Consider the following 26,051-nt stretch of genomic DNA (forward strand, 5'->3'; position numbering starts at 1 on the left):
ACTACGGACCGAAAATATAAAACGCTCCACAAGGGTAAGCAAATTAACGATCCTATTTCATCAGGTCTACACTGAAAAAAATAGTCATAGAAAAACAACTATTGTTACATTAATTCTACACTATTAAGTACCGATTTGCCTTAGATAAGATGAGTATTAAATTAATACTTACCAATGTATTATTCTGAAATGAATATTATAAATTATAATAAAAATAATACCACAAATCAAAATTCCAGACTTTTTAATATAGAAATGAAACTATCAAGTATAGACTTTACATTAGTTAGTCTTGAATCTATATTTTCATTTCAATACTGCCTCTGGTTTACTTTTAATACCGGGAGTATTTTTTGTATAATCGTTGAGAATATTCAACTCCAGTTTTGCTATCTATGGCATTTTTAATGGCTCCTTGCCCTGCGATAAATAAATAGTAGAAAACCCCTAATTAAATTTGAGAGTCTAGGGCCAGCATTCTTTTAATTTATGTACATGCTGTAACTCCTTCTATTTTTTTGGGGGGTTCAAAAATCCAGAGCTGGCAGCAGAATTCCTTTCGAGTTTCCTGCCTGCCCTTTATCTTTGTCCCGCTACCATTTTCCTTCCTTTTCCGGCTTTTCCTTTAAGCTTTCGCCACATTCCATTAGATATAATACATAAATACCAAAATGCGATAAAAAAAAAGAAGGGCGGGCAAACGAAAATTAAAGATGCAAAGCAATGAAAAGCTCTCAAAAAATACAGAGAAGTTTGCTTGTTGTGGGACTCCAATCTACTTCTAGTATATACGAAAAACCACTTACACTGGGAAATTGGTTAAAAATGTCAAATGAACAGCATTCCTCGCTGGCTTTTCTGTCCCGTCATCAAACGGCAGCAGCAACCCAAACTAAACGAACTGAAAAGCGACTGAGACGGATAGCCATTCGCTTTCTGGTTTATAGTTCTCATTTTCTCATTTTCCTGCCAGAACTTAAGAAATAAAACTGAATAGGTTGCCCAAGCTCGTTTTAAACTAGAGCGTTATTTGGTATTTATTTAGGATAAGGCTTTGTATTTATGCTCTCAAAATAGCTCCTTGAAATAAAATAAGCCATTTGTACACTTGATTATTTGTTGGATAGCATCATTATTACACTTGACTTTAGTTAAGGCGTTATAAAATTCACATTGTGTTGTATCAGTTAAATACCAAAAATACCAAATAGTGCTGAGTTTAGTATTTTAAAGAAATTTCGATTTTAAGATGTTTCCCATTCTGGTTTATAAACAAAAAAGTACAGTGTGTTGAAATATAACCAACCATGACCTTGAGTTCACTAAAAATCATTTCATTTTTTTATGTGGGTCACCAAAAAAACTACTCCAAACTAGCTTAAAAAAAAAGCTCACCTTCTTCGATTTGAAGTGTACCCTTGGCATATGCAACGCTATATTTTATATGATACATTCGCTCTGGCTCATCCACATCATCGCCTTTATCTTCATCGTCATTAAACGGGGCTCGTCATTATTGTCATAAAACTTTCTTTTGGTTTTTGTTCTTGCTCTTGTTCGGTTCCTGCGGCAACTTTTGCCGCTGCCATCGGGGTTCCTATCTCCATCCCCTTCCCGCCCCACACTTGCCGTCTCTGTCTTGGAGCTCAGTTTCCATCTCTTTCGCACTTGCGAGAGACTGTGAGTGCTGCTGGCATTGGCCTTTTAGTTGATTTCCGTCCGACACGCTGCCTTGTGATGACATTGTTTTTATGACGCGACCCCCTCCCCGGTTTCCCTAGTTTTCCCCCAACCATCCGCCAACGCATTTCCCACCTACAGACAAAGGATATGCCCGCCCTATAGATGATATATATACATACATATATATGTGAAAAACATATATGTTTATATGTGGTGGAAGAGGCGTGTGTACATATATCGTGCATAACTTTGTCCGGGGTTGGGCCTTTGTGCGATTCTGATCCTATTGCAACAAATAGCACAAAGGCTTTGCCGCCACGGAGTGATGGATAATGGTGCTAGTGATGGGGCTGTCAATCAGCCGCCGATGTGCCATATATATTGACAGAGACATCGGTGTCATAGATCTACGGCCTGATTGCCGTTACACAAGTCCAGAATTTAGGTCACACCAAATTGGTTCCTTTGAGATTGAATAATGGAAAGCAACCTGGTTAAAGATATTTTTTATAAGTATACTCAGAATCTGTTATTATTTTATAGAAGCTCATGATTAAAAAAGACTTTGGAATAGACTGTCAATCAGTTTCAATGGCATCCAGACAAGATGATTAGTAATAACACGATGGAAAGTGTTTATTTCACATATGAAGCGTAGATTAATCAACTAGAAGCATCTGAAATGTTTTTTTGGTAGCGATTATAATGTGAGACTTAAATAGAACAGTTTTTTATGAATCATCGTTTGGTTGATAGTAAAAATAAATTAAAATATGACTTCATTTAGAAGCAAAGAAAAATTATTTAATGGTTCAAAGCTGGAATTGAGAATTTTTACTGAATGTAGAAGTGCCAGATAATAAAATACTACAAGGGAAATAATACTACAATTAATTATAATAAACTAAAAGTGCTAGTCTATTTGAACGTTTGATATTTTCTTTATATTTCTTACCCAATAAGCTGGCTGCTGTGAGTGTGTCATATCGCATAATACCTGACCACCAGCTCGAAGAAAAAAAACCCCATTTCGAGGGGCTGGGCGTAACATTAGCGGCTCGTTGGCAAAAATGCTGGCAAACCCCCTTGTTAGATCCCCCGAACTGCCGGGCTCCTATGTGTGTTTACCTTTCTCAAAGCGCAGGCTCGCTGTTTTCCCCACCGACCTGACCCACCCACCCTTTCCGTCCGGTCGACCTGGTCGACACCCTTGACAAACATTCAGAAAAAAGTTCCTGAAAAATGGTATATTCCCCCCTTTCTATACAAAAAAATCTTAAAACATTGCACTTTAATTTTTTTTTTTAACTTTCCTCAACTTATTAAAGCAAAAGCTATACAAAATCTATATATGGAGACCAAATTAAAGACCCATTTAATATTCACAATTTTCAGAAAAAGTTTTAATTGAGTTAAATTATTTTCTTGCTATACAAAAAAATTAAAAAAAAAAAATTTCGTTTAATCCATTTATTATTCACCATTTTATGGTGCTATTTTTTCTGAAAGTGCATATCCCTTTGTAAGTTTTTCCTTTTATTTTTGGGGCAGGTTTATTTTTTTTAATTGCTTGGAAGGGAGCACGTCACGCGAATGCTGAAACTATATAATATGACCAAAAAGGAAGTGGAAACCGCAATCAGAGTGTACGGCCTGGGTTTATAGAGTTATTCAAAAACGGTGACGAGGGGAAAGTGAAAAGTAAAATGGGCGGAAACGGGAGGGCAGTGCAATTAACCCCTTGGGGGCAACTGCAGTTTCCGTGGGTGAGTCAGTGTGTGTGTGTGCCCATTTACCTTTGTACCCGTGTCCCCAAAAAGGGGCTAAAATATGGATAATTTATTCCAAATTGCAGCGACATAAGCGAGAGAGATGGAAATTCAATTGCGAATTGCGAAATATGCGGAAAACGGCCCCTTAGCGCCACTAAACACCAATGCGCAACGGAGCTAAAGGCAGCGGTCCAAAGCATCTAATTTTAGATCGATATTCCCCGTCCGGCGGTATTCGCTTTTTATAGACTTTAAGTAAATGGATTCGCAAGCGGCGTTGCTAAATTTAGTATTACCAAAAGCAAACAGTCAACAATCTGGGGTACACAAAACATCAGGTTACATTTCCAATCGATCCAAAAACGTGCCAGATGCCCCATTAGCAGCATTTTCATGTTCGAGGGTCGCTCGATGAGCTTTATAAACGTCGAGTTTCCTGCGAGCCAAGTGCGTTGTTTCTTTTTTTCTTCGGCCCTCTTTTTTTTCGGCATATTTGCAAATCTTTCATCTGAACTGAAGAGAGATACATTTGCCAATGCCCCAGTGAGCAGGCCAAATTGATAATTCGGTGAATGGTCGAGGTCGTTTTCATTTGGCCTTCACAAGCACTGGTTACGCCATGAGTTTCCAGGAAATGTGAAGCATTTACTGGCAAACATTCAGTTCAATTAACCACACGAGCACAAGTTCCTGACGTTTGTTAGGCTTTTGATTATGTTTTCCTTTCCATAACTTATTGGAAATTATACGCAAATACCGAAATAAGATTTAAAGCTATTTATTGCCATTAGAAATACATTATACTTTATCAAGTCCCTTGGAATTTTCTCTGAATATACCCAAATCAATCACAATTGTACCAAAATGACAAAACACACCTTCATTACGCCTGTCATGGGACTTATCAAAAAAGGGGGCCCTTCTCTGCGCTTCTCAAAAAGCTTTCCTCCACAAGCAATCAGTGAACTGAAGGTCGTTTCAGTGGTTCTTCGCCCAGGGCCTCCAGTTCCTCGGGATCTGCACAACATTTCCACGATTCCTGAACACCAAAATGATAGATGGTCTCATGGAAGTAATGCTCCCCCGGATTGATGAAGATGCGTGGAAAATCCGGCTGATTAACAGCATCCGGATAGTTGAGTAGTTGCAAACTAAAACCACAATGCTGCCAATAGCGGGTGCACTTTTTACCCAAAATGGGCTCATCGCCAAGGGGTTCCTGTGGGAAATTATTGGCAGTGGAGAATTTAACACTCGGCTGGTTACTGAAGATCTCCATGAAGCGTCCCGATTCCGGATGCAGAAATCTGCCCACATAACGTGTAATATTGGAATCGAACTCCTTATCGAGGGCATAGCACACGTCGTAGCCCTTCACTGGTCTCTCCACAAACTGACGCACTCGATCGCCCATGAATACCGGTAATCGGATATCATATACAGAATCATTAACGCTCTTGAACTTCCCCGTGGGAATTCCATCGCCACCTGAAGTATCCATTGTTTCCATAGCTTCAATATTGATCTGATGATCGAATATACCCTTGATGCCAGTTGTCTGACCAGCTAGATTGAAGTAAATGTGATTGGATATATTCACCGGCGTGGTCTGATTCGTAGTGCCTTCGATGCGTATGAAGAACCGATTGTCATCGTCGATGGTAAAGTGAATGAATATGTTCAGGGTGCCGGGGAAACCCTCGTGTCCATCCTGCGAGACATGCCGCAATGTAACGCCATCCGGTCGCTTCATATACAGATCCCAAATGACCTGGTCGAAGCCCACGAAGCCACCGTTCATCTGGTGTTTGTGGCCCAGATTCTTGGACACAATCACCCGTCGCTCATCCATGATGAACTCTCCGTTGCCCACCACATCGGTGACCCGGCCAAGTGTGCAACCGAACTTGTAGTTTCTGTACTTCACATAACCGGCTATGTCGTCGAATCCCAAGACCACATCCGACAACTGGTGATAGGCATCCGGGGCCTGGATGCTCTGGATTGTGGCCCCCAACTGGATGATGGACACGGACAGGCGGTTGGTGTTGGTGATTGTATAGCGACGAATCACCTGTGCCCGCTTGGTGAACGGATTGGTCGCAATCCCGAAAATGTCCTCCACAACCTTAACCATAATTTGGGGTAATAGTGTTTAATTTTGAATTTAATTGAAAAGTGTTTGTCTTTCTTTGCGAAAGTCTGATTGATAATATTGTCAAAGTTATCTAAAAAAAAGGGGAAACTAGATATTGGGGGTGCCAACATATCACTACGGTTTTCAAATCATTATTATAAGTCATTTTAGGTGTCTAAAAGTATGCAGTAAACTAAGAATATCCGTTATTCTAAGTGGTTTTATTGTACCTCTTGGCTTTAAATGTATTGTTGCTTACTTTTAGACACCTAAAATTACATTTACAAGTGTCATATAAGATAAAGAATGTTTTACGATTATTATTAAAACCAATTAAGCAAAATCATTTAGTATTTAATTAAAGGAATGTATTATTAAATGAATCAAATTGCATTACATAAATGAGTTTTATATTTTTGGTATCCCAACGCAGTTTGTATGACTGAAACTTGGACCAAATTGCAATTAATCTGTCACAAAGAGTAAAAGTTACAAAAAAATCTTGCATTTAAAAGTGGAAAGCAAAGGAAAGATAATAATTATTGGCTGCAAAAGTTCTGAGAATTTCGACATGAACTTTATCCTAGTTGAGTACAGGGAATAAATTCGTTTCAGTAAATTAATTGATTCTGATGTTTATATTGATTTGATTTCAAATTAAATTGCGAACATTAAAAATTCCATGGAAAAACGAATCCTACATTTCCAAGTATTTCGATGAATAAAATATATGCTGTTGAAATGATGACCTTTTAAAATGTGGATACACGAAAATGTACAATTGCAGTTTTCTGGTTATATGATTAAAACATTTTACCGAACCACTCAGAACTTCAAGTGTAGCTAAAAAAGATGTTTAAGGGCTTATCATAAATCCAGTTGTTAATTGCAGCCATCAAGGCTGTTTGCCAAGTGATGATATCGGGGCAATTTGTTGAATCCAAGTGGCGGCGATGGGTGCATGTCACCTTTGTTTGTATTCGTTTGTACATACCACCCTCCCCCAAGGTTGATAAGTTCCTCCGATGGCGGTGCTTGCACTGGGACTATCTTATCGGGAGGGGCCTGTTCCCCGGGGTTTCCAGACCCGCTGCACGAACATAAAAGAACGATCCAGGTGTGTGATTTATTGGGGACCACGAACCATTGCCAACCAAGAATCTAATCAAAAATTGGTGCGAAATAAGCAAAGTACGGATCATTATTTAGCCAATAACCGTGACAGGAATTATCATCATTTATAATGGCAATAACTGAATAATTGAATGCGCTGCGATATATGACGGAGACAGAACAAAAGAGTAATTGCCATCAATTACTCTGCCCTCGCCCCATTACGGCATTACGGCTTCTTCGACAGCTGCGTGGTTTTCGCACTACACTGGAAAAAACTAGGGGTAGATAGTGTTGGTTTATTAAGAAATATCTGGGATATATTTGTTAAGATCAATGTTACGATTGCAGAGATATCATTAATCGAAAAAGTTAAACTGAGGTGATATAGGAGTTTTGTAAATAGTATTTCTCAGGCGTTAAATATTTTTATAAAATATAAGGAATGCTCATTTATAAAAAACAACTGATTCAGAATATCTCTCTAACTATGCTTAGTTAATGTGAATCATTTTGCAAATACTTGGGATACATTGTATTAGATCAATATTACGATTTCAGACATATACTCAATCAAAACTTTACATTTAATATGATAAAAGAGTTTTTTAAACAGTATTTTTCAGGGGGATAAATATTTATATAAAAAATGTGGAATAGTATTTCTTAAGTGATACATATTTAGGTATTTGAGATATATGGAATATTAATATTTACTACAGCTAACTTATGATTCAAATCTTTAATCAAACTAATAGATTGTCATCACTATAAGCTTTAATAATTGTCGAGTTTATATAGTTTTTCTTAACATAACTTTATTATTATAGAATATTTAACTCAGGTAATCTTTGCCAATAAATTTTTCCAAGTGCACAGAGCGAAAAGAGTGGGCCATAATGACCTTACATACCTGCAGTTGGTCTAATGGGTTTTCGAGTTGCCAGCGGCTTCTTCGTCATTGTTCTTTCTGTCCATGTCCCCGGTTCGGTTCCATATTCCATATCATGGCTCATTGGCCATACGGAAAATGGTTGGCTGAATGGTGTGCAAATAAATGCAAAATCATGGCTCGTCATCTACATTCACATTCACATCCGACATTCACATTCACATTCGCATTCACATTCACATCGTCACAGTCGTCCATTGTCGGGCAAAGTTCAGCGGGGCCAATGCCAATGTCGTCGGGCCTTTGGAGCTTTTAGTGGCTTCACCTTTGCTATTTCTAAAGGTAAATGTTTGCCGATAAGAGCCGTTGCCGTTAGTTGGATCTATAGCCTTGAAATTGCGGAGCTTGAACTTTTAGCTTTCGGGAAGATGATAAATATTGCCAGAATAAAATCTGTCAACAAACAGTAGATACGAACGCATCTACACAAAGGTCAGCATTTTAAATCACCAATCACGATGTTCTCTCTCTAGTAAACAAAAAAAACAGTTGTTATAATTAAGATCGAAAGGTACTAAGATTAAGACTTAACTATTCAATTAAAGATTACTAACAAATAAAGATTGAAGCGTACTAGGATTAAGGCTTAAATGTTTTAATGGAAAAACATGTACGTAAACTATACTTAGAAAGGAAATACATAATTAATTTTTATATGGAACTGGATAAACAATAATATCTATATGAGCTTTACAAATAATTTAAAAGATTATTTGGCATTTCGAAATGAAGATATTCCTGCTTAATATCATGTATTCTTTGCTTCAATTGCTAAGATTGAAAGAAGGCAGTATAGTATTTAGTTGTTAGTCGTGTTTTAGCCTACTACACAAAATTTTACAAATTTCAAAACCATATAAACCAGACAAAACTAAATGTTTTCCCAAAGCTGCTAAATGTGGTAAAACATCTATAAGTCAGCTAAAAACGATTTTAACAACGCAGTCAAGGCAAAATATTTAAAGAAAATCCTGTTCCAAATTTTCCATGTTGGTGTTTTTGTTAGTGATAGTTTGTTTATACATATTGCGATTTTCTTATATACACTACCAATTTGGTTTGACTTGGGTATGTAAATCCATTCAGTTGTGTAGCAGTTCTCTGTGTGTAATATGATAAATACGTTTTAATGGATAAGCTAATTGTATTTATTCAATGATTACTGAATGACTTTTGTTATACTACTTGGAAATAGTAAGAAACTACTAATTGATTTTAACATGGTCATATAATCAAAAAGTAATCAAAACAGGTAGATTATTTTGTGAGACGAGGACTATTATATTTACATATATAAAGTTTACATTTTCAAGGTGGGTTAGTATATAATAGGATTTTTATATTTGCATATAAAAAGTTGCAAATTTCAAGGTGTTCAGTATATAGATCTATAGATTTTCAGTTCTAGTTGAGGCACTCAACAAGTTTATTACTAGCTTGTTTGTGTTTATATTGACTGAGCTCGTAAACATATTTAGCTGTCTCGGGGCCTCCAGAAGTCTATAAACGAGGCACTGGCGATATGTTTGGGAATGTAATATCTAATGGTGATTTAGCACAATTGATTTGATGTCTTTGATTATGCCACAGGTAAGGACTATGAATCATTTAGCTGGCACTTACGTGCCTGAGAGGTGTTCTCATGTCTTGGCGTCATTAGCCATTCTGGTTAATCCCGGTCCGGATATGCAAATATCGGTATGCATTCCCTTGTACGAATCCCATGTTTGGACCGCCCTATCGGACCTCGATGCAATGTCAAGCCGGCTATTATGGTGGGGTATCCCGAACATGATGGCTCACAACCTCACCAACAAGTTGTTGCACGCAGAGAAAAATGTCAACAAAATGTGATATTGAAAAAAAAAAATCAAAAAAAAATCCTAGGGATTGTTACTACCTTAAAAAGCTAGAAACTATGTAGGTCGAATTTGAAAATATAAGGACATTTTTTATAAGAAGCAAATAAGTGCTGGTAATGACCTAAAAAGCTGATCTATAAATACCAATGCTTATGAGAAAAGAATTGTAAACCATAAACATAAAATTATTATATTAAGTACAATATTTTTTTTAAATATATATATTTACATATAATATATTTTATAATATTTTTCGAACTTTAAAAATGTTTTCAAATACGGATCATTTAAAAATGAGGTTAAGTAAGTATAGGAAACTCAGTGTAAAGTAATAATACTATATGGATATTTCGAAACTTTTAAAATACAAATAAATTCTAAATGATGGTAGGTAAAAACTGAAAACTCAGTATGAAGTAATACTACTATCTGAATATTTCGAAACTTTCGAAAAATTTTTGAAATACGAATAATTTTTAAACGATGGTAGGTAAAAGCTGAGAACTCTGTGTGAAGTTATAATACTATCCGAAAATTTCCAAACTTTTAAAATGTTTTAAAATACGAATAATTTGTAAATGATGGTAAAGATACGAAACTAATGCTGTTACATTTTCTCTCTGTGTATTTCTATTTGCCCCCCTTTTTAGCACGCCCAGCTCATGTCTAACCCTGATTATGCTTTGCTTTACATTGCACTGGTTGATGAGGATGAAGGGGGGTTTCAGTGGGCGGAGGCGGAACCTTAGGCTGTCCAAAGTCGTTGGCTTTGCATATTTGCATGCAGGCATGACTGTACTGCCAGTTAGCATTTGAACACTGCTAGGGCTGCCCCTGATTTTCCAGAGGGATTACAATTTGGATCAGGAGCTCACAAAACGCCAAGAGGGCAAATTGCTGGCCATCCAGCTGGATGCTTTATCAGGCAATTTCTGAACAGCTGTGCCCGTTGTCATGGGATGCTTAGCTACTGCTTAGCTTCTATTTCAAGGTTGCAAAATTCAAAATAAAAGAAATTGTTTTGTAAGACATTGCGTATGAGCGGTACCCCCAGCTAATTCTAGATTATCACTCCTACGCAGTGTTGACTTCTTTATTTTTTCAAAAAGTTTGACCATGATTGGGCTGTGCAGTTTAAGTACCTTTTGTTTCTGCGAACGTAATCTACTAGGGTACTGATAAATGTACTATATTTATAATTTCTAGGTAGAGCAGCTAATCTTTTTAATGTTTAAGGGGTTATATAGATACACTTGTACCATGGAAAAAGATAGATTTCTGGGATTTTGTTTTATGAAAGAAACTTTTAATTCAAATTCTGTTTTTAGTGTCTTAAAGTAAAGAGATGTTTAGCTATAAAATGCTTTATCTTCTGTTCTAAATAATCGATTAGGGATATGGTTAAATAGAAAGGAATAGAAAAATACAACGTATACAACCACTTAATCTAGGTAAATTCTTTTTAACTTAGCTCGCCATCTTTATTTAGCCTATCATACGATAGATTTAAGAATGTGCTTAGTTGACTTTAAACTAATCTACTATTTTTGACCATTTCAGATGCCTGGACTTGTGGTCTTCAGACGTCGCTGGTCTGTGGGCTCTGATGATCTCGTAGTGCCGGGCGCATTTCTGCTGACTATTCATTTTATATGGTAAGTATACGCATACCAAATTTTCTCCTAACCACCTAACTCTTAATAAATATATTCCTCAAATCTTTTTTTTACTTTTCGTGATAGTTTTGTGATTGTTAGCGTCTCGTTGGTTATCTTTGAGTATAATACACAAATTTTAAGCGTAAAATTATTGTTCTACCATCTAATAGGCTACTTGTTGATACTATTTTGTAAGTACATTTTATCGAATTCAATGGAATGGGTCTTGATAAATCCTTTTGCAGTTTCAATATGTGTAGAAATAGGTATATGTGTGATCTCGATGCGTGGCAGTATTCTAGATGCCGAGGCGCGCAACTCTATCAACATCTGGATATATCTCAAGAGCTGTAAGTTTTCCTGGAATATTACTTCCTATTCCCAGCATATAACTTCGTATATTGTTTTGTTCTTTTTAGTGGTAATACTGTTCGATATTGCCTGGCTGGCGGTGGGCTCCGTTTGGCTGGGGCATTACTACAGTACCGCACCCATCGATGATCCCAAAAAGGTCTACATAGGTGAGTTTAATCTCTAGGCCTATTCATACATTTTAAAAAATTTTTGAAATGTATTTTCTTAGTGTAAACTTAGTATTCTAAAGTACCAGCTTATTCTCTGAACTTCAATTAATCTATTGAATATATATATGCATTAAGCTATTACGTTTTATATTTATAGCTAGGGAATGTCTTTAAAATCTTGATATACACTATTAGTGCATTTAAAGCAAATACATTGAACTTTTTTAGTTGGCTTGCTTTAATAGAATCAGTTTTATGTAAATAACCTGTGCAATTACAATTTTCCATTTATATTCTTTAATGTTCCACTCGTCTTCTTAAATGTTCCATTTATATTCTTAAATATTCCAATTATATTCTAAATACGATTGCTTAGATATTTTATTATACATCATCAGTATGGAATTTTAGTTTAACAATACTTTTTACCCCATCTTTATTATTATAACTTCCCCTCAGCCATTATCATCTGCAATTGGGCTCTGGTGGTGATCACCCTCATCACGATATGGTGCACTTTCGATGCTGCCGGAAGATCCTGGGTGAAGATGAAGAAGTACCAGCGATCAATGCGCGAAACGGAGTCTCGGTTCAACTATAAAAGAAGCAACAGTATGAACCGTAACTGGCGGCAAAGGTGAGTCCATTTCCAATCAGGAATCATAGGAATGCCATAGAACTCTCAAAAATAAATCCCTTTAATACCACAAACCCACAGAAAAGTGATGCGAGCCTACCAGGACAGCTGGGACCATCGCTGCCGCCTGCTTTTCTGCTGCATGGGCTCCTCGGAACGCAACCGGAACTCATTCACCGACATTGCCCGCCTGCTGAGCGACTTCTTTCGGGAACTGGACGTGGTGCCATCGGATGTGGTGGCCGGTCTCGTCCTGCTTCGCAAATTCCAGCGGCTGGAACGCGAGGCCATCGTGCGGCAACGCAAGAATGGCACCTACGAGTTCCTCAGCGGCGTACCCATCACGGAACGTACCCAGTTCCTAGCACTCAACGATGCCAAAAACTACGACTTCTTTCAGACGGTCATCCACTACATGTACTATGCCCAGGGCGCCTACGGCTGGCCCATGTACGTGATCAACAATCGAACCAAGATGTGGCATTTGGTGCCGGAACTGAAGTGAGTAATGGCTAATGGAAACATGGCAATAGAAGGATGTTAGTAAATAACATTTATACTAGGATACAAATTGTATTTAATTCCTGGAAAATCGTTACTTTACTTATAACATCACCTAATATTCAACTGTATAAAAAGGTTATAAAAAGATGTTGTCTTGCTTTTTTCGCCATAGCTTTTTAAATACATAGGAGATACATTGAATCTCCCCGAATGTATATTTTAATTAATCATATCTTACTCTAAACCCTTCTAAATATTATTTCCAGATGCTTTGGCTGCTGTTGCGGCAGTAGCGATGATACGGAGGTTATCCGGGACAATTGCTGCCTGTGCAACTATGCGGCGCTGAAGAAAACACTCCAGATGGGCGACATCGACATCGTGTATGCCACCTACCACGTGGATGTGGGCGAAACGCCCTTCTTTGTGGCCGTCGACTACACCCATCGGGCGGTGGTGATTAGCATACGTGGCACCCTTGGCATGAAGGACATCCTCACGGATCTGAATGCCGAGGGCGAAGTTCTGCCGCTGCAGCCGCCGCGTGATGATTGGCTGGCCCACAAGGGCATGGTGCAGGCGGCGATCTATATACGCAACAAGCTGCAGGAGGAGAACCTCATCGAGAGGGCACTGCAGCGGAATCCCGATCGCCAGACGCACACCTTTGACCTGGTCCTGGTGGGTCATTCCCTGGGCGCCGGCACAGCGGCCATACTTGCCATACTCCTGAAGCCTGAACATCCAACGCTACAGTGCTTCAGTTACTCCCCGCCCGGTGGACTGCTCAGGTGGGTTGTTCACTGTATAGAACCCGCGTTTAAGCTCTACATTGGTAGTGTTTATCTTCTTTTCTAGTATGCCTGCCGTGGAGTACTCCAAGTCGTTCATCACCTCGGTGGTGTTGGGCAAGGACGTGGTGCCGCGCATAGGTCTCAATCAAATGGAGGCTCTGCGAGCGGACCTCATCAATGCCATTCAGCGCAGTGTGGATCCCAAGGTGAGTTTACCTTATCCACATATTCAAAGATTTATGCTTAATATTCTGTTTATATTCTTTTAGTGGAAGACCATTTCCTGTTCGGTCATCTGTTGTGGCTGTGGACCGGAGCCCACTTCTGTGGTCAACATGTCCGGCCAGGACACGCACATCAATCAGTACCAGGAGGTATGTAGAACCACCGACGATGATCCCCCGTTACAGGGTATTAACTGTATGGGTTTTTCTCTCTATTCTTAGGAGCGCGGCACTGCACGTTCGACCAGCGCCCATCCCACGGACAGCTCGATAGCTTTAACCCTGCACCAGCCCTTATATCCGCCCGGTCGCATTATCCACATAGTGCGGCACCATCCCAAGCCCGACGAGTGAGTAGCCGGCATTGGTCGAGATGGAAATAAGTGCGACAGCCGGACGCATCCGCATTTGTTTCCTCCTCGATCTCGCAACCCTCCTGACCTCCTGACCCACAACCTGATTTATTTGTTGATGTTTTGTTGTTTGATTCGCGATTCGAAATTCAAGAGTCGAGATCCGCCTCTGGCCAAGGTCTGTGCTAATTGAGGTGCGATAACCAGCGGCTTATCGTCGCAGTCAAGCTGATCCGCCACTGACTCATTCGCAATGACGTCAGGGCTGCGTCTTGGACTATATTGCCTCGCCCATTTGTAGAGAGATGTATAGATACAGATGATCTCGTCATCGACACGGGTGGGGGGCACTGAACTCTCTATTGAGGTCGGGCCTCTAATTGTCATCCATGAATTGACATACCCACGTGACTTATGGCTGGAACGTGCTGCTCCAATTATTAAGTTCACAAGTGACCCGTTTCGTTGGGTTGGCTGTAACTCGATTACTTACAGAATGTGTAGGGCCGTCTAGAATTCCCACAGATACGGTTTCAAGAAAGAAAATTAAAATGATAAATTCCATTGGGGAGAGAGACATTTAATTGACACCTATTTGTTAAATGTTTAAGATCGAGTTGGAGAATAGAGCATTGTCAGTTTAAAAAGTTAAAATGTTTTCTTTGGGTAGAATTTAGAGAAATATTTTTTTTTAATAAAATACTTTCAAACATACAACATAACGATAAATTAGTTTCCCGACATGAAGGCTTAGGAACAGGTTTTTATCATTATTTTGTTGCATTTTTAGGTACATATTACGATTAAAATCTATAATAATATATAAAAAATGCCCTTTTAAATAAACTTAAATCTTGTATGTGTTAGCAAATGAGAAAATGGCCCTATATCATTTCAAATAGAATTACGATTTTATGGTCGGCGGAGTTCTTGAGCGAGTAGTTTCACTAGTTATCGTTTCTGTTACTTTGGTTTCTCTTGTTTAGTTATGTTTTGTGTTGCTAAACGTGTTTGGTCGATTTGTGTTTGCCCCAAAGTCCCAAAACCCCGTCAATGAGACAAGAAAATAATGTTACCAAAATGTTTTTCAGGCAAAAATACGACAGTGGTTGGAGGTAGGCACACACACTTATACAGAAACACCCACCCACCGACACCTACAGCGACACCCAACGCACACACATATCCACAAATTGCATCGCACACAGATAACAGATACAGATACGAGCACACGCATCCAAAAGATTGAAAGAAGAAGAAGAGCTTGAGCAGCGCTGCAGTAACTCAACTCGATCTCCGTCTCTATCTATCTCTCCTGTCTCTCTCTGTCTACATATGTCTATCCCACTCTGCCCGTGTTTGTGCTCGCCCTCTATCTCTTTCTCTCTCTCTCTTTCGCACACTTTCTCTGTGTCTTAGCTTGTTTGGTTTGTGTGTTGACTAGTGGCAGTCCGAGAATTCCATAGTTCTATATATATTCTATTAGAAGAGTTCCTCATCATCCAGTTTTGGTTAATCTTTGTTGCATGAGATAATACAATCACCGATGCATGCATCGTCCCATCCCTCTCTTAAGGACTCTTGGCATTAACTGAGTTGTCATCTAAGATATCTCAGATATAATCGTTTTGAACTATAATAATTTCAAAACTCAGATGATATCTCAGCTTGTGCAAAGAGATCTTTAGAACTTATCTCTTTCTCTCGATGTCGTCTTTTCTCGCTCTCGTATATGAGCTGGGGAACTATCCTTATGAGTTGTGTTCGCATTAGCAGACCCAGCATGATCTTAGACCCGAAGATTTGAGTAAAAACTACTTCTTATGCGCAGGGTCATGGAAATCCTTTTTTCGGTCGTCTCATTTAATTAAACTTGTATTTATGCCTTAAAATTAACGTAGACTTTTACTTACATAATGGTATCAACTTTTCTGATTAATCCCGTATAAATCAACTTCATATTTTGGTTCCAACTTGTTATACTTATAGAACATATGTATGTAGTACTGATAAATGTGTTTATTTCAATCTTTTTCTAACAAATCAAATAGATACATTCCTAATAGTATCAATTTTGTAGACAAGTAGTAGTGTTGGTGTATTTAAATAAATTAAAATTCGAAAGAGATTTCTGTGACACCAAAATTGGCGCCCAATTTGGACTTTAGTTGGAAGGAATTTCTGTATTACTCTAGAAAATTGCTACATAGTTACATTATAATACCGCCAAATGAAGACTATTTCATTGAAGCTTCTGTGTATATTTTGCAGGAATGTGCTGAAGAATCGGGAACCCGTATACCAGGCCATCTGGGCGGACTCCACGGACTTCGATGAGGTGCTCATCTCGCCGGTGATGCTGCAGGATCACATGCCCGACAAGATCCTCGCCGCCCTGAAGAAGGTAATTGGCGAGTTCGACGACGAGCGCGGCTCCTCGGTGCACAGCTATTCCACAGCCAGTTGATCAGAACCAGTCAATGGAGTCGAGTTGAATGGAATGAATGAACGTTACTGAAACCCACACACCCCTCCGTCGTCTTCTTCTTCGTCGTTGTCCTAGAACCGTATATAGTCTAACTATAGTCCTTAGCATATATACATATATATAGAGTACGCAGCACCGATCTAGTTAGTTGGTTCGTCAACTGTACTGTACCGTACTGTACCTTGCCCCTAGTCTAGCCTTAAGGTTATGGGTCGCGTATGGCGAACCACAAACCACCACAAAAAAAAAAAACTCAACCACAAGAGCCACTCGAGCACAAACACCACCCCCACAGTCATGACAAGCATATTTACACCTATGCCTATTTATCTATATGTAAACTCAATTACGTTTAACGTTATCTAGTCTAAGGCCAACTATCGCTTATAATTTCAATATCGCTAAATTGTTCGACATTGATTTGTTTGTATTTATTTATTGCCCCCTCTTTTTTTTTGTTGTCGATATCTAAGGAATTTTTGCTTTGATATGTCCAGAGTAAAGGAACCGATACTTAGCCAGCACTACACACGCATATCCGAAAATCCAGTAGCTCTGTTGTATTTATCGCTGTGTAGGGCATTGACAATGGACTTTGAATGTTTACAATTACGCCTAAGTTAAATTTGTATTTATAATATAGTTGTATTCTGTTTGTATTGCCTAAGTAACCCCTGTCCATTTTATTGTATAAGTTGAACAGATGTAAATTGCATTTCCTTTTCTAAATCTCCGTGTTTCTACAACGCTCTTATATATTTTCACTTTAAAAACTTAAACCTTTTGTTTTTTATAACGAATATACACACTCTTATACGTACTTAAATATGTTGATTTTTATTTAATTATTTTTAATTACATTTTGAAATCCGTAATGGTGGCAAATAAAGTATTTGCACATCCTGTAAGTTGCCCTATCTACACCACCAGAATGTCCAGTTAATCCCGATATCGATGGATTAAAGATGTTCAATAAATTGCTTCGCTAGATGGAAATTGTAACGTACCGGTTTCGAATAGCAAATATGTATAGCCCACGTTTGATGATGATTTCATTTGAGTTCTTTATGTGGATTTGATTTGGTAAGTTTATTTAGTTCCGATTTTATTTATGCTTTGACCATACATACACGAGTATCCCACAATCATAAAACACATACACAATTCCTTCAAAAATATCTGCTGCATGGGAATGGTTGTTAAGTTGTTGTGAAGCTTTGGAACGGCAAAAAAAAAGTGATATGGTAGACCACCAAATGTATTCGCCTTTGCTGAGCTGGGAGGGTTGTGTGCTAGTTGCAATGAGAGAGCAGTGGATCAGGCCGTAGGATAAATCCCTTGAATCGATTCTCAACCCGACCCGCCCCTAGATAATCCGATTCATAGCTAATATATGCGACGAACTTGTGTAATTAATGATGTAATTAATTATGCTTTTGTTTTGCTTCTTTTATGAATATTAACGATTATCGTTAACCGATAAACGAATACCGAATTTTACCGATTTGTATGTGACCCGATCATCCGATGATGTGCACAGGTCGTGTCTTGTAGAGATCGAACCGTAAAGGCATGTACCACTCGTAGACGTAATGATAACACGACAATAACTACAACTACAACAGTTACAACAACAACTACGACAACACAAAATACAGATACCAGGTACAGCCGCCCGTCAACTTCTATATAAAAATGTTATCATTAAAAACAAAAGACTAAAGCAACTTTCCATTTTGCTCTCGTTAAAACCAAATTAAATTAAATATGTCAACCGAATTACAAGTCTCTCTCTATCTCTCTCTCTATGTATATTTCTCTCTCCCGCTCTCAACCTAACCTCAAACAATATACCAACAACCTATCAATTTTGTAAACTAAACTCTCTTAATGTAATCGTACTCGCTGTGTATGTACAACGAAAACCGATCTCGATATTGTGTCTCGCACCCGTAAGCCTTCCCACCCATATCCACCTAACTATCGAAACATGAGCAACTGTATCCAAAACACCCCACTCGCTTTACTTTGACGCAACTGTACTTAGTCACTCCACTCGCTAAATGCATCTGCATCATCTGTCTCTTTCCACTCTCGCTCATCTGTGAAACTGTACATACTTGCATCCCACTCTCGCTCGCTCTGTCTCTCTCGCTCGCAACATCTACTCGTCACTTTCTGCATTTATATATGTAACCACGAGTTGTGAAAATCAGAATTGATTGACTGATTGTTTTGTTTTTATAATAGACAATGAATATTAGGAAATAAAAAAAAATAATGGTTTTGTGTTTTAATAAGCCTAATTGATAAAATAGCTATAAATCAAAACTAGCTGGTAAAGAAAATTATATTTGAAAGCAGATCAATCAATCAATCAATAGGTTAAACATTTCAGTAGGACTACAACTTAGAACTAAGATAAATGATTCAGTACATGCAAACACTGATCCCTTCCTCTTTCGCTACTCGCTACTTTAGGTTGTAACAACGAGTGGGCCACGCAAGCCCCAGCGCCAGACCTCCAATGCATTCTCCACCGGATCGAACGAAGCCCACGATCACGATGCGGAACTGGAGCCGCCCCATTGCAGCGGCCACAGGGAGACGACGACGAATGGCACGATGAGATTCGACCCCGAAACGGATACCAACCAGATGCGATCCTCGATGTCGCAGTCGCAACACTGCAAGCGGCCCTCGCAAAGTTCCTACACGAACCTGAGCAACTGCCTCGTCCTGACGCCAACGACCCAGCACAAGCTGTGCCTGGAGACGTCCTTCACCAACGGCTCCGCCCCACTCCAACCGGCTCCACAGCAGCGCCTGGCCTCGGCCGCCTCGTCGCTCCTGAGCTCGGCCACCACGCCGTACGACATATCAAGTGCTCTGGATGACAGCCTGGCCACGGTGGCCCTTCGTCAGAGTCCCTCGCTGATCAGTGCCGAGACGACGGCCACCGTAATTGGTAATAATCCCGAAACGGATGTGGACCCCGAACCCATGGCAGAGATGGCCATGCCGCGCCTCAAGGCGGTGGCCTTCGATATGGCCCTAACTCCACCGCCTTTGCTGCCGGAGAGGTCCCTGCTGGGGCGCCAGCACTCCGAGAAGAAGCCACGCTCCCTGCCGCTGGCCCAAGTCCAGGCCCTTCGCCGCGCTTCGGATGCGGGTGCAGTGCCTGGTGTGGATCTCCTGCACGACGACTGGTATGGCCTGGCCCCGCTGGCCAGTCCCGAGACGCTATCCGAGATCTCCAGCGTCTCCTCGCGCACCAGTGTGCCCATCAGTCTGGCCAACAGCATTGAGCGCTATCTGCAGCACATGGGCGTGGGCATGGGTGGACCCAAGGTCCCGCTGGAGGACATCTTCGAGTCGCAGCTGCACACGCCCAAGGTGATGAGGCGGGCGCCCAAGTTTAGCGAGAATCTGGCTGGCTGTGCGGAGGACACCAGGAACCTAGATCAGTACAAACGGATGGGACGTGTGTTCATCACCTTTCCGCGCATCTTTCCAGATCAATCTCCAGCTGCCCATAGCCTGGATTCCAGCGACGATAGCTTTGAGTCGGCCTCTGCGCACAGTCTTCAGCGTTTGCAGCTGCCGCATGGCTCGAATGCGGTCCAGAGTTCCAAGTCCGCCGATCCGCTGGACGGGATTGGGGATCGAGATAGGGATCAGCTGGCGTCGAGGCAAACGCAGCCGGCCAAGAAGTTGACTTTCAGCGACAGCGATATCCTCTCGGATGCGGACTGCCTGCGGCTGTGCCCCTACTGTCCATGCGATCGGGATGTCCAGCGTGGCTGCTGCACTCGCTCCGAGCACTCCAGATGCGCCAATGAGATGTCCGAAGGGCAAGGAGGCCAGGGCGCCATGGGATTGGGCTCCACCGACACTAGTTTCTACAGTGCCAGCTCATCGTTGGAACAGTTTGCCACGCCGGCCAGGCAGAATGGTGGCCCCCACCTGGAGGAGATTATCATGCGTCCCGGCGTGCTGGAGTCCCACTTTCCCGTTCTCGGCGCTGGCAGTGTGATGGAGACCCCTGCCCTGGTGGCACCCGCATCACCATCACCGCTGAGCAATGGCAAGCGACCGGATGTGGTGGGCGGTCGGGTGAGGAAGCGACTCTCCTCCGAGGAGTTCGTCTTCGCCAGGGCCGAGGACATGGTGCCCAGCCTAGTACAAATGGGTGATAGGAGCTCCGGCTCTCCGGCGAATCGCAGGCGGGGCAAGGCCTGTGTCTATCCGGCCGGGAACAGTCTCCGCTTGGATGCAGCTGCCGGTGCAGCCAATGCTGCAGTTGTCTCCGCATCGCCCACGTCCATTAGCAAATTTACCCGATCCCGTGTGGCCGCTGGAGGATCGGCAGCCAAGCAGGCCGCCGCCGCCGCCAATAACGAAAGTAACGTTTAATAGTTCTAAGTTGTAAGCAGTACCTTACCCGGACCGAGCGATCGATGATGCTTGAAACTCGAAACTCAAATCTCGAAACTCTTAACTCGTGACTCTTGTAATCCCGACCCAAAATCGGTACAATTATGCCGTTTGCCATTGCTTTCACACAAGCGATCCACAAAGTCAGTTGATTAAAAAAAAAAAAAGAAAAGAAACTAACATTTTGCATACCGATTACCTAAGGAACAACATTTAGCGTTAACACGGGCGTTTACTATTAAATAAATGCAATATATATATATATATTTTTTTGTGCAGCCAAACCCTAAGCGACGACAAATTTTAATAAAACGTTTTAAAAAATGATATATGCGTATTTTTTTAATAATCATACCTATATATAAAATAATGATAGAATGTTACTTCTATGACTTAGATTTTACAGGAAATAGGAGTCGGATGATTATTATTGGATCACAAATCAAAGGAGACACTGAATTCATCTGGTTTTTAGATTGTCCTGCAGGACTCTATTCTTGAATTAAGAATAAACCATTCTTGAATCCCAAAATATTGGAAATTATGCTCAGAACCACATCAAATCTCTTGAGTAAAATTAATTCGGATTAAGTATATCCCATAACGTTTACAAATCATTCTTAATTTATTGATTAACATTTAAGGGCGTAAACTGATTCTGTTTTTATAGATTTATATACAAGTTTTAAAATTAGGGATACAAATTCCTAAATCATGCATTGTTTTAATTTTAAAATATTACGTTTTTGTACAGTTAAAAGTAAAAGTCATATATTTTCTAGTAGGTAATAAACAGATTTTTGGGAATATGTGTAATCAGTATCATTATCAATATTGATAATGATTTAAAATTTAACGGTTTAACGGTCAGCTGGTAATTTCAAAACAGCTGAGCTAACAGCACTGTTAACCGCTTAACAGCGCACTTTTCGCGCACAACAGCACACTATCGGCTGTTGGCAGCTCTGTTTGGGATTCTGTTAAATCAAATTCCAAAGTTCGATCCGTTTACATTTGTTTACATCATATCGTTCAACCGACTTTGTTTTGGATACCCCAAAAACGCTACGATGTCGATGATAAACCAGGCAACTCGCACAGCGCCGCAGCTTCTGTTGCAGCTGAACCGCCACCTGAGCTCTTCCTCCTCCAACGCCGCCACGTCGTCGGAGCCGCCGGATGGCCATGGCCACCAGTTGATAACTCCCGCCGAGCTCATCGGAGCGGAATCGCAGCGAAGGTGCATGGAGAAGATGCGCAGCCTGCCCTCATTCCCGCGACCCAAGGCTCTGACGCCCAGTCGCCGGGAGAAGCAGACGTCTGCCGTCCTCATCGCCCTCTGCCAGGAGCGGGGCACGTGAGTAGCTCCCATTTCCACTTATTAAGTCTCTCTACTGGCAAAAAACCCTTGCCACTATCCACACCCAGGCTCCAACAAGTCTAACCAGAAGAAGACTTCATCTAATCCTCCTTCTTACTTTTAGAAACGAGATTTCCCTGCTCTATACGCGACGCTCGAGGCACCTGCGCAGCCACAGCTTCCAGATATCCTTTCCGGGCGGCAGGCTGGACGACCAGGACACGAGCTATGTGGACTGTGCGCTACGCGAGACGGAGGAGGAGATCGGGCTGCCGCGTCACCGAATCCAAGTGTGGGGCGAGGCTAACCAGCTGATACTGCCGCGCACCTCGTCCATTGTGCCGGTGGTGGGCGTGGTGCCCGACTTTTGCGTCTCCGAGCTGCGTCTCAACTGGGCGGAGGTGGAGGAGGCGTTCAGTGTGCCGCTCAACGACCTTATAGTGCCCAAGGCCACCAAACACACGCAGTTCCGCAGCGGCTACAGCGGACCCGTGTTCGTGGTGGACCGCCACCGCATCTGGGGCATCACTGGCTACCTCACGCATCTCTTTCTGCACTGCCTGCTGCCGCCCAGTCAGCTGCCCGATTGCCTCAGGACGAACATCAAGTTCATTCGGCCATTTAAGCTACCGCCCAAGCTGCCGCATCACCGCGAGCATGCCGCCACGGATCCCTCGATGCGCACCTGAGGAGACACCCTCTATCCCCCGACATAATCCCGCTCAGGCCACGCCCAATGTGATCGGTCGAACCGAACAATAGGCTAAATTCGATGGTGTTCTTCGTATTAGTTTAGATATTTATTGTGAATTACATCTAATCTGTGTAATAAAACTGTTGACCATTTTGTTGCAAGAGGACCTCCAAACTCGCACCAGAGTCCCAATAAGAATCATGATTTATTTTGATTTGGTCCTGCAGCCAATCAAAGAATATTTCTGACATGTACAAGGCATTCTAACCTGAAAATTTTTCATTTTTTGCCATTTTTCGAAAAAATGTGATGAAACCCCTACAAAAATTGCGAAAATTGGTCAAAAAATAAATTTTCATAAAACTGATGAGGATCGTTAGCATATTAAGCAAGCTGCTCAAAACAGTCGGTCTTTTAGCTGTACGCCTTGAATTGGCCGAACTACGATGAAAAAACCGAAAAAAAATGTCGCATTTTTGGCAAAAATCTGAATTTCGTATTTTTGACAAAAATGTAAACCCTTCTTTTTGCCAAAAATATTCGGTTTTTTGGCTGCCATAACAAAAGTATAAGTCAGAATGAGGAATGTCATACCTCGTTAAGCTCGTTGTTTAATTTCCAATCGATTGGCATTCTAACCTGAAAATTTTTCATTTTTTGCCATTTTTCGAAAAAATGTGATGAAACCCCTACAAAAATTGCAAAAATTGGTCAAAAAATAAATTTTCACAAAACTGATGAGGATCGTTAGCATATTAAGCAAGCTGCTCAAAACAGTCGGTCTTTTAGCTGTACGCCTTGAATTGGCTGAACTACGATGAAAAAACCGAAAAAAAATGTCGCATTTTTGGCAAAAATCTGAATTTCGTATTTTTGACAAAAATGTAAACCCTTTTTTTCGCCAAAAATATTCGGTTTTTTGGCTGCCATAACAAAAGTATAAGTCAGAATGAGGAATGTCATACCTCGTTGAGCTCGTTGTTTAATTTCCAATCGATTGGCATTCTAACCTAAAAATTTTTCATTTTTTGCCATTTTTCGAAAAAATGTGATGAAACCCCTACAAAAATTGCAAAAATTGGTCAAAAAATAAATTTTCATAAAAGTGATGAGGATCGTTAGCATATTAAGCAAGCTGCTCAAAACAGTCGGTCTTTTAGCTGTACGCCTTGAATTGGCTGAAGTACGATGAAAAAACCGAAAAAAAATGTCGCATTTTTGGCAAAAATCTGAATTTTTGACAAAAATGAAAACTCTTTTTTTCGCCAAAAATATTCGGTTTTTTGGCTGCCATAACAAAAGTATAAGTCAGAATGAGAAATGCCATACCTCGTTGAGCTTGTTGTTTAATTTCCAATCGATTGGCATTCTAACCTGAAAATTTTTTATTTTTTGCCATTTTTCGAAAAAATGTGATGAAACCCCTACAAAAATTGCAAAAATTGGTCAAAAAATACATTTTCATAAAAGTGAGGAGGATCGTTAGCATATTAAGCAAGCTGCTCAAAACAGTCGGTCTTTTAGCTGTACGCCTTGAATTGGCTGAACTACGATGAAAAAACCGAAAAAAAATGTCGCATTTTTGGCAAAAATCTGAATTTCGTATTTTTGACAAAAATGTAAACCCTTTTTTTCGCCAAAAATATTCGGTTTTTTGGCTGCCATAACAAAAGTATAAGTCAGAATGAGGAATGTCATACCTCGTTGAGCTCGTTGTTTAATTTCCAATCGATTGGCATTCTAACCTGAAAATTTTTCATTTTTTGCCATTTTTCGAAAAAATGTGATGAAACCCCTACAAAAATTACGAAAATTGGTAAAAAAATAAATTTTCATAAAAGTGATGAGGATCGTTAGCATATTAAGCAAGCTGCTCAAAACAGTCGGTCTTTTAGCTGTACGCCTTGAATTGGCTGAACTACGATGAAAAAACCGAAAAAAAATGTCGCATTTTTGGCAAAAATCTGAATTTCGTATTTTTAACAAAAATGTAAACCATTTTTTTTGCCAAAAATATTCGGTTTTTTGGCTGCCATAACAAAAGTATAAGTCAGAATGAGGAATGTCATACCTCGTTGAGCTCGTTGTTTAATTTCCAATCAATTGGCATTCTAACCTAAAAATTTTTCATTTTTTGCCATTTTTCGAAAAAATGTGATGAAACCCCTACAAAAATTGCGAACATTGGTCAAAATATAAATTTTCATAAAAGTGATGAGGATCGTTAGCATATTAAGCAAGCTGCTCAAAACAGTCGGTCTTTTAGCTGTACGCCTTGAATTGGCTGAACTACGATGAAAAAACCGAAAAAAAATGTCGCATTTTTGGCAAAAATCTGAATTTCGTATTTTTGACAAAAATGTAAACCCTTTTTTTCGCCAAAAATATTCGGTTTTTTGGCTGCCATAACAAAAGTATAAGTCAGAATGAGGAATGTCATACCTCGTTGAGCTCGTTGTTTAATTTTCAATCGATTGGCATTCTAACCTGAAAATTTTTCATTTTTTGCCATTTTTCGAAAAAATGTGATGAAACCCCTACAAAAATTGCGAAAATTGGTCAAAAAATAAATTTTCATAAAACTGATGAGGATCGTTAGCATATTAAGCAAGCTGCTCAAAACAGTCGGTCTTTTAGCTGTACGCCTTGAATTGGCTGAACTACGATGAAAAAACCGAAAAAAAATGTCGCATTTTTGGCAAAAATCTGAATTTCGTATTTTTGACAAAAATGTAAACCCTTTTTTTCGCCAAAAATATTCGGTTTTTTGGCTGCCATAACAAAAGTATAAGTCAGAATGAGGAATGTCATACCTCGTTGAGCTCGTTGTTTAATTTTCAATCGATTGGCATTCTAACC

At 40.2% G+C, this 26,051-nt stretch overlaps 3 protein-coding genes across 9 annotated transcripts in view; 2 read left to right on the forward strand and 1 right to left on the reverse strand.

Annotated features, from left to right (window-relative positions):
- The window catches only part of inaE (inactivation no afterpotential E), a 30,892-nt gene extending 9,427 nt beyond the window's left edge, over positions 1 to 21,465 (forward strand). For 2 of the 7 annotated variants that reach the window (XM_065867562.2, XM_017079646.4), the window contains exons 3-15: positions 11,080 to 11,174; positions 11,262 to 11,368; positions 11,423 to 11,527; positions 11,597 to 11,698; positions 12,161 to 12,338; positions 12,420 to 12,839; positions 13,109 to 13,633; positions 13,701 to 13,842; positions 13,906 to 14,010; positions 14,083 to 14,210; positions 15,305 to 15,328; positions 16,485 to 16,617; positions 19,183 to 21,465. In XM_065867562.2, the coding sequence (XP_065723634.2) occupies positions 11,080 to 11,174; positions 11,262 to 11,368; positions 11,423 to 11,527; positions 11,597 to 11,698; positions 12,161 to 12,338; positions 12,420 to 12,839; positions 13,109 to 13,633; positions 13,701 to 13,842; positions 13,906 to 14,010; positions 14,083 to 14,210; positions 15,305 to 15,328; positions 16,485 to 16,617; positions 19,183 to 21,117 (3,999 nt within the window). In that variant the 3' untranslated portion in view covers positions 21,118 to 21,465. Of the gene's footprint in view, positions 1 to 11,079; positions 11,175 to 11,261; positions 11,369 to 11,422; positions 11,528 to 11,596; positions 11,699 to 12,160; positions 12,339 to 12,419; positions 12,840 to 13,108; positions 13,634 to 13,700; positions 13,843 to 13,905; positions 14,011 to 14,082; positions 14,211 to 15,304; positions 15,329 to 16,484; positions 17,528 to 18,241; positions 18,367 to 18,658; positions 18,711 to 19,182 lie in introns of those variants that run through there. The other 5 variants (XM_070997876.1, XM_070997877.1, XM_017079647.4 and 2 more) reach the window with 5 other exon arrangements.
- LOC108013712 (galactose mutarotase) lies at positions 3,409 to 5,661 on the reverse strand. Its single transcript, XM_017079652.4, has one exon. It carries the CDS (start codon positions 5,590 to 5,592, stop codon positions 4,414 to 4,416), a length of 1,179 nt encoding a protein of 392 aa, XP_016935141.2. The 5' UTR covers positions 5,593 to 5,661; the 3' UTR covers positions 3,409 to 4,413.
- Positions 21,466 to 22,117: 652 nt separating the features above from the next.
- Positions 22,118 to 23,390, forward strand: LOC108013691 (mitochondrial coenzyme A diphosphatase NUDT8). The gene is made up of 2 exons (XM_017079610.4): positions 22,118 to 22,495; positions 22,623 to 23,390. Exons 1-2 carry the CDS (start codon positions 22,209 to 22,211, stop codon positions 23,185 to 23,187), a joined length of 852 nt encoding a protein of 283 aa, XP_016935099.2. The 5' UTR covers positions 22,118 to 22,208; the 3' UTR covers positions 23,188 to 23,390.
- The last annotated feature ends 2,661 nt before the right edge of the window (positions 23,391 to 26,051 follow it).

This window comes from Drosophila suzukii, chromosome X, assembly GCF_043229965.1.
Source record: "Drosophila suzukii chromosome X, CBGP_Dsuzu_IsoJpt1.0, whole genome shotgun sequence".
NCBI classification, from domain to species: Eukaryota; Metazoa; Arthropoda; class Insecta; order Diptera; family Drosophilidae; genus Drosophila; species Drosophila suzukii.

Excerpts from the sequence above, each read along its gene's own strand:
- LOC108013691 (XM_017079610.4), top strand. The coding sequence starts at position 22,209 with ATGTCGATGATAAACCAGGCAACTCGCACAGCGCCGCAGCTTCTGTTG. Across the intron at positions 22,496-22,622 it reads CTCTGCCAGGAGCGGGGCAC|AAACGAGATTTCCCTGCTCT; the intron begins GTGAGTAGCTCC and ends TCTTACTTTTAG.
- LOC108013712 (XM_017079652.4), bottom strand. The coding sequence starts at position 5,592 with ATGGTTAAGGTTGTGGAGGACATTTTCGGGATTGCGACCAATCCGTTC.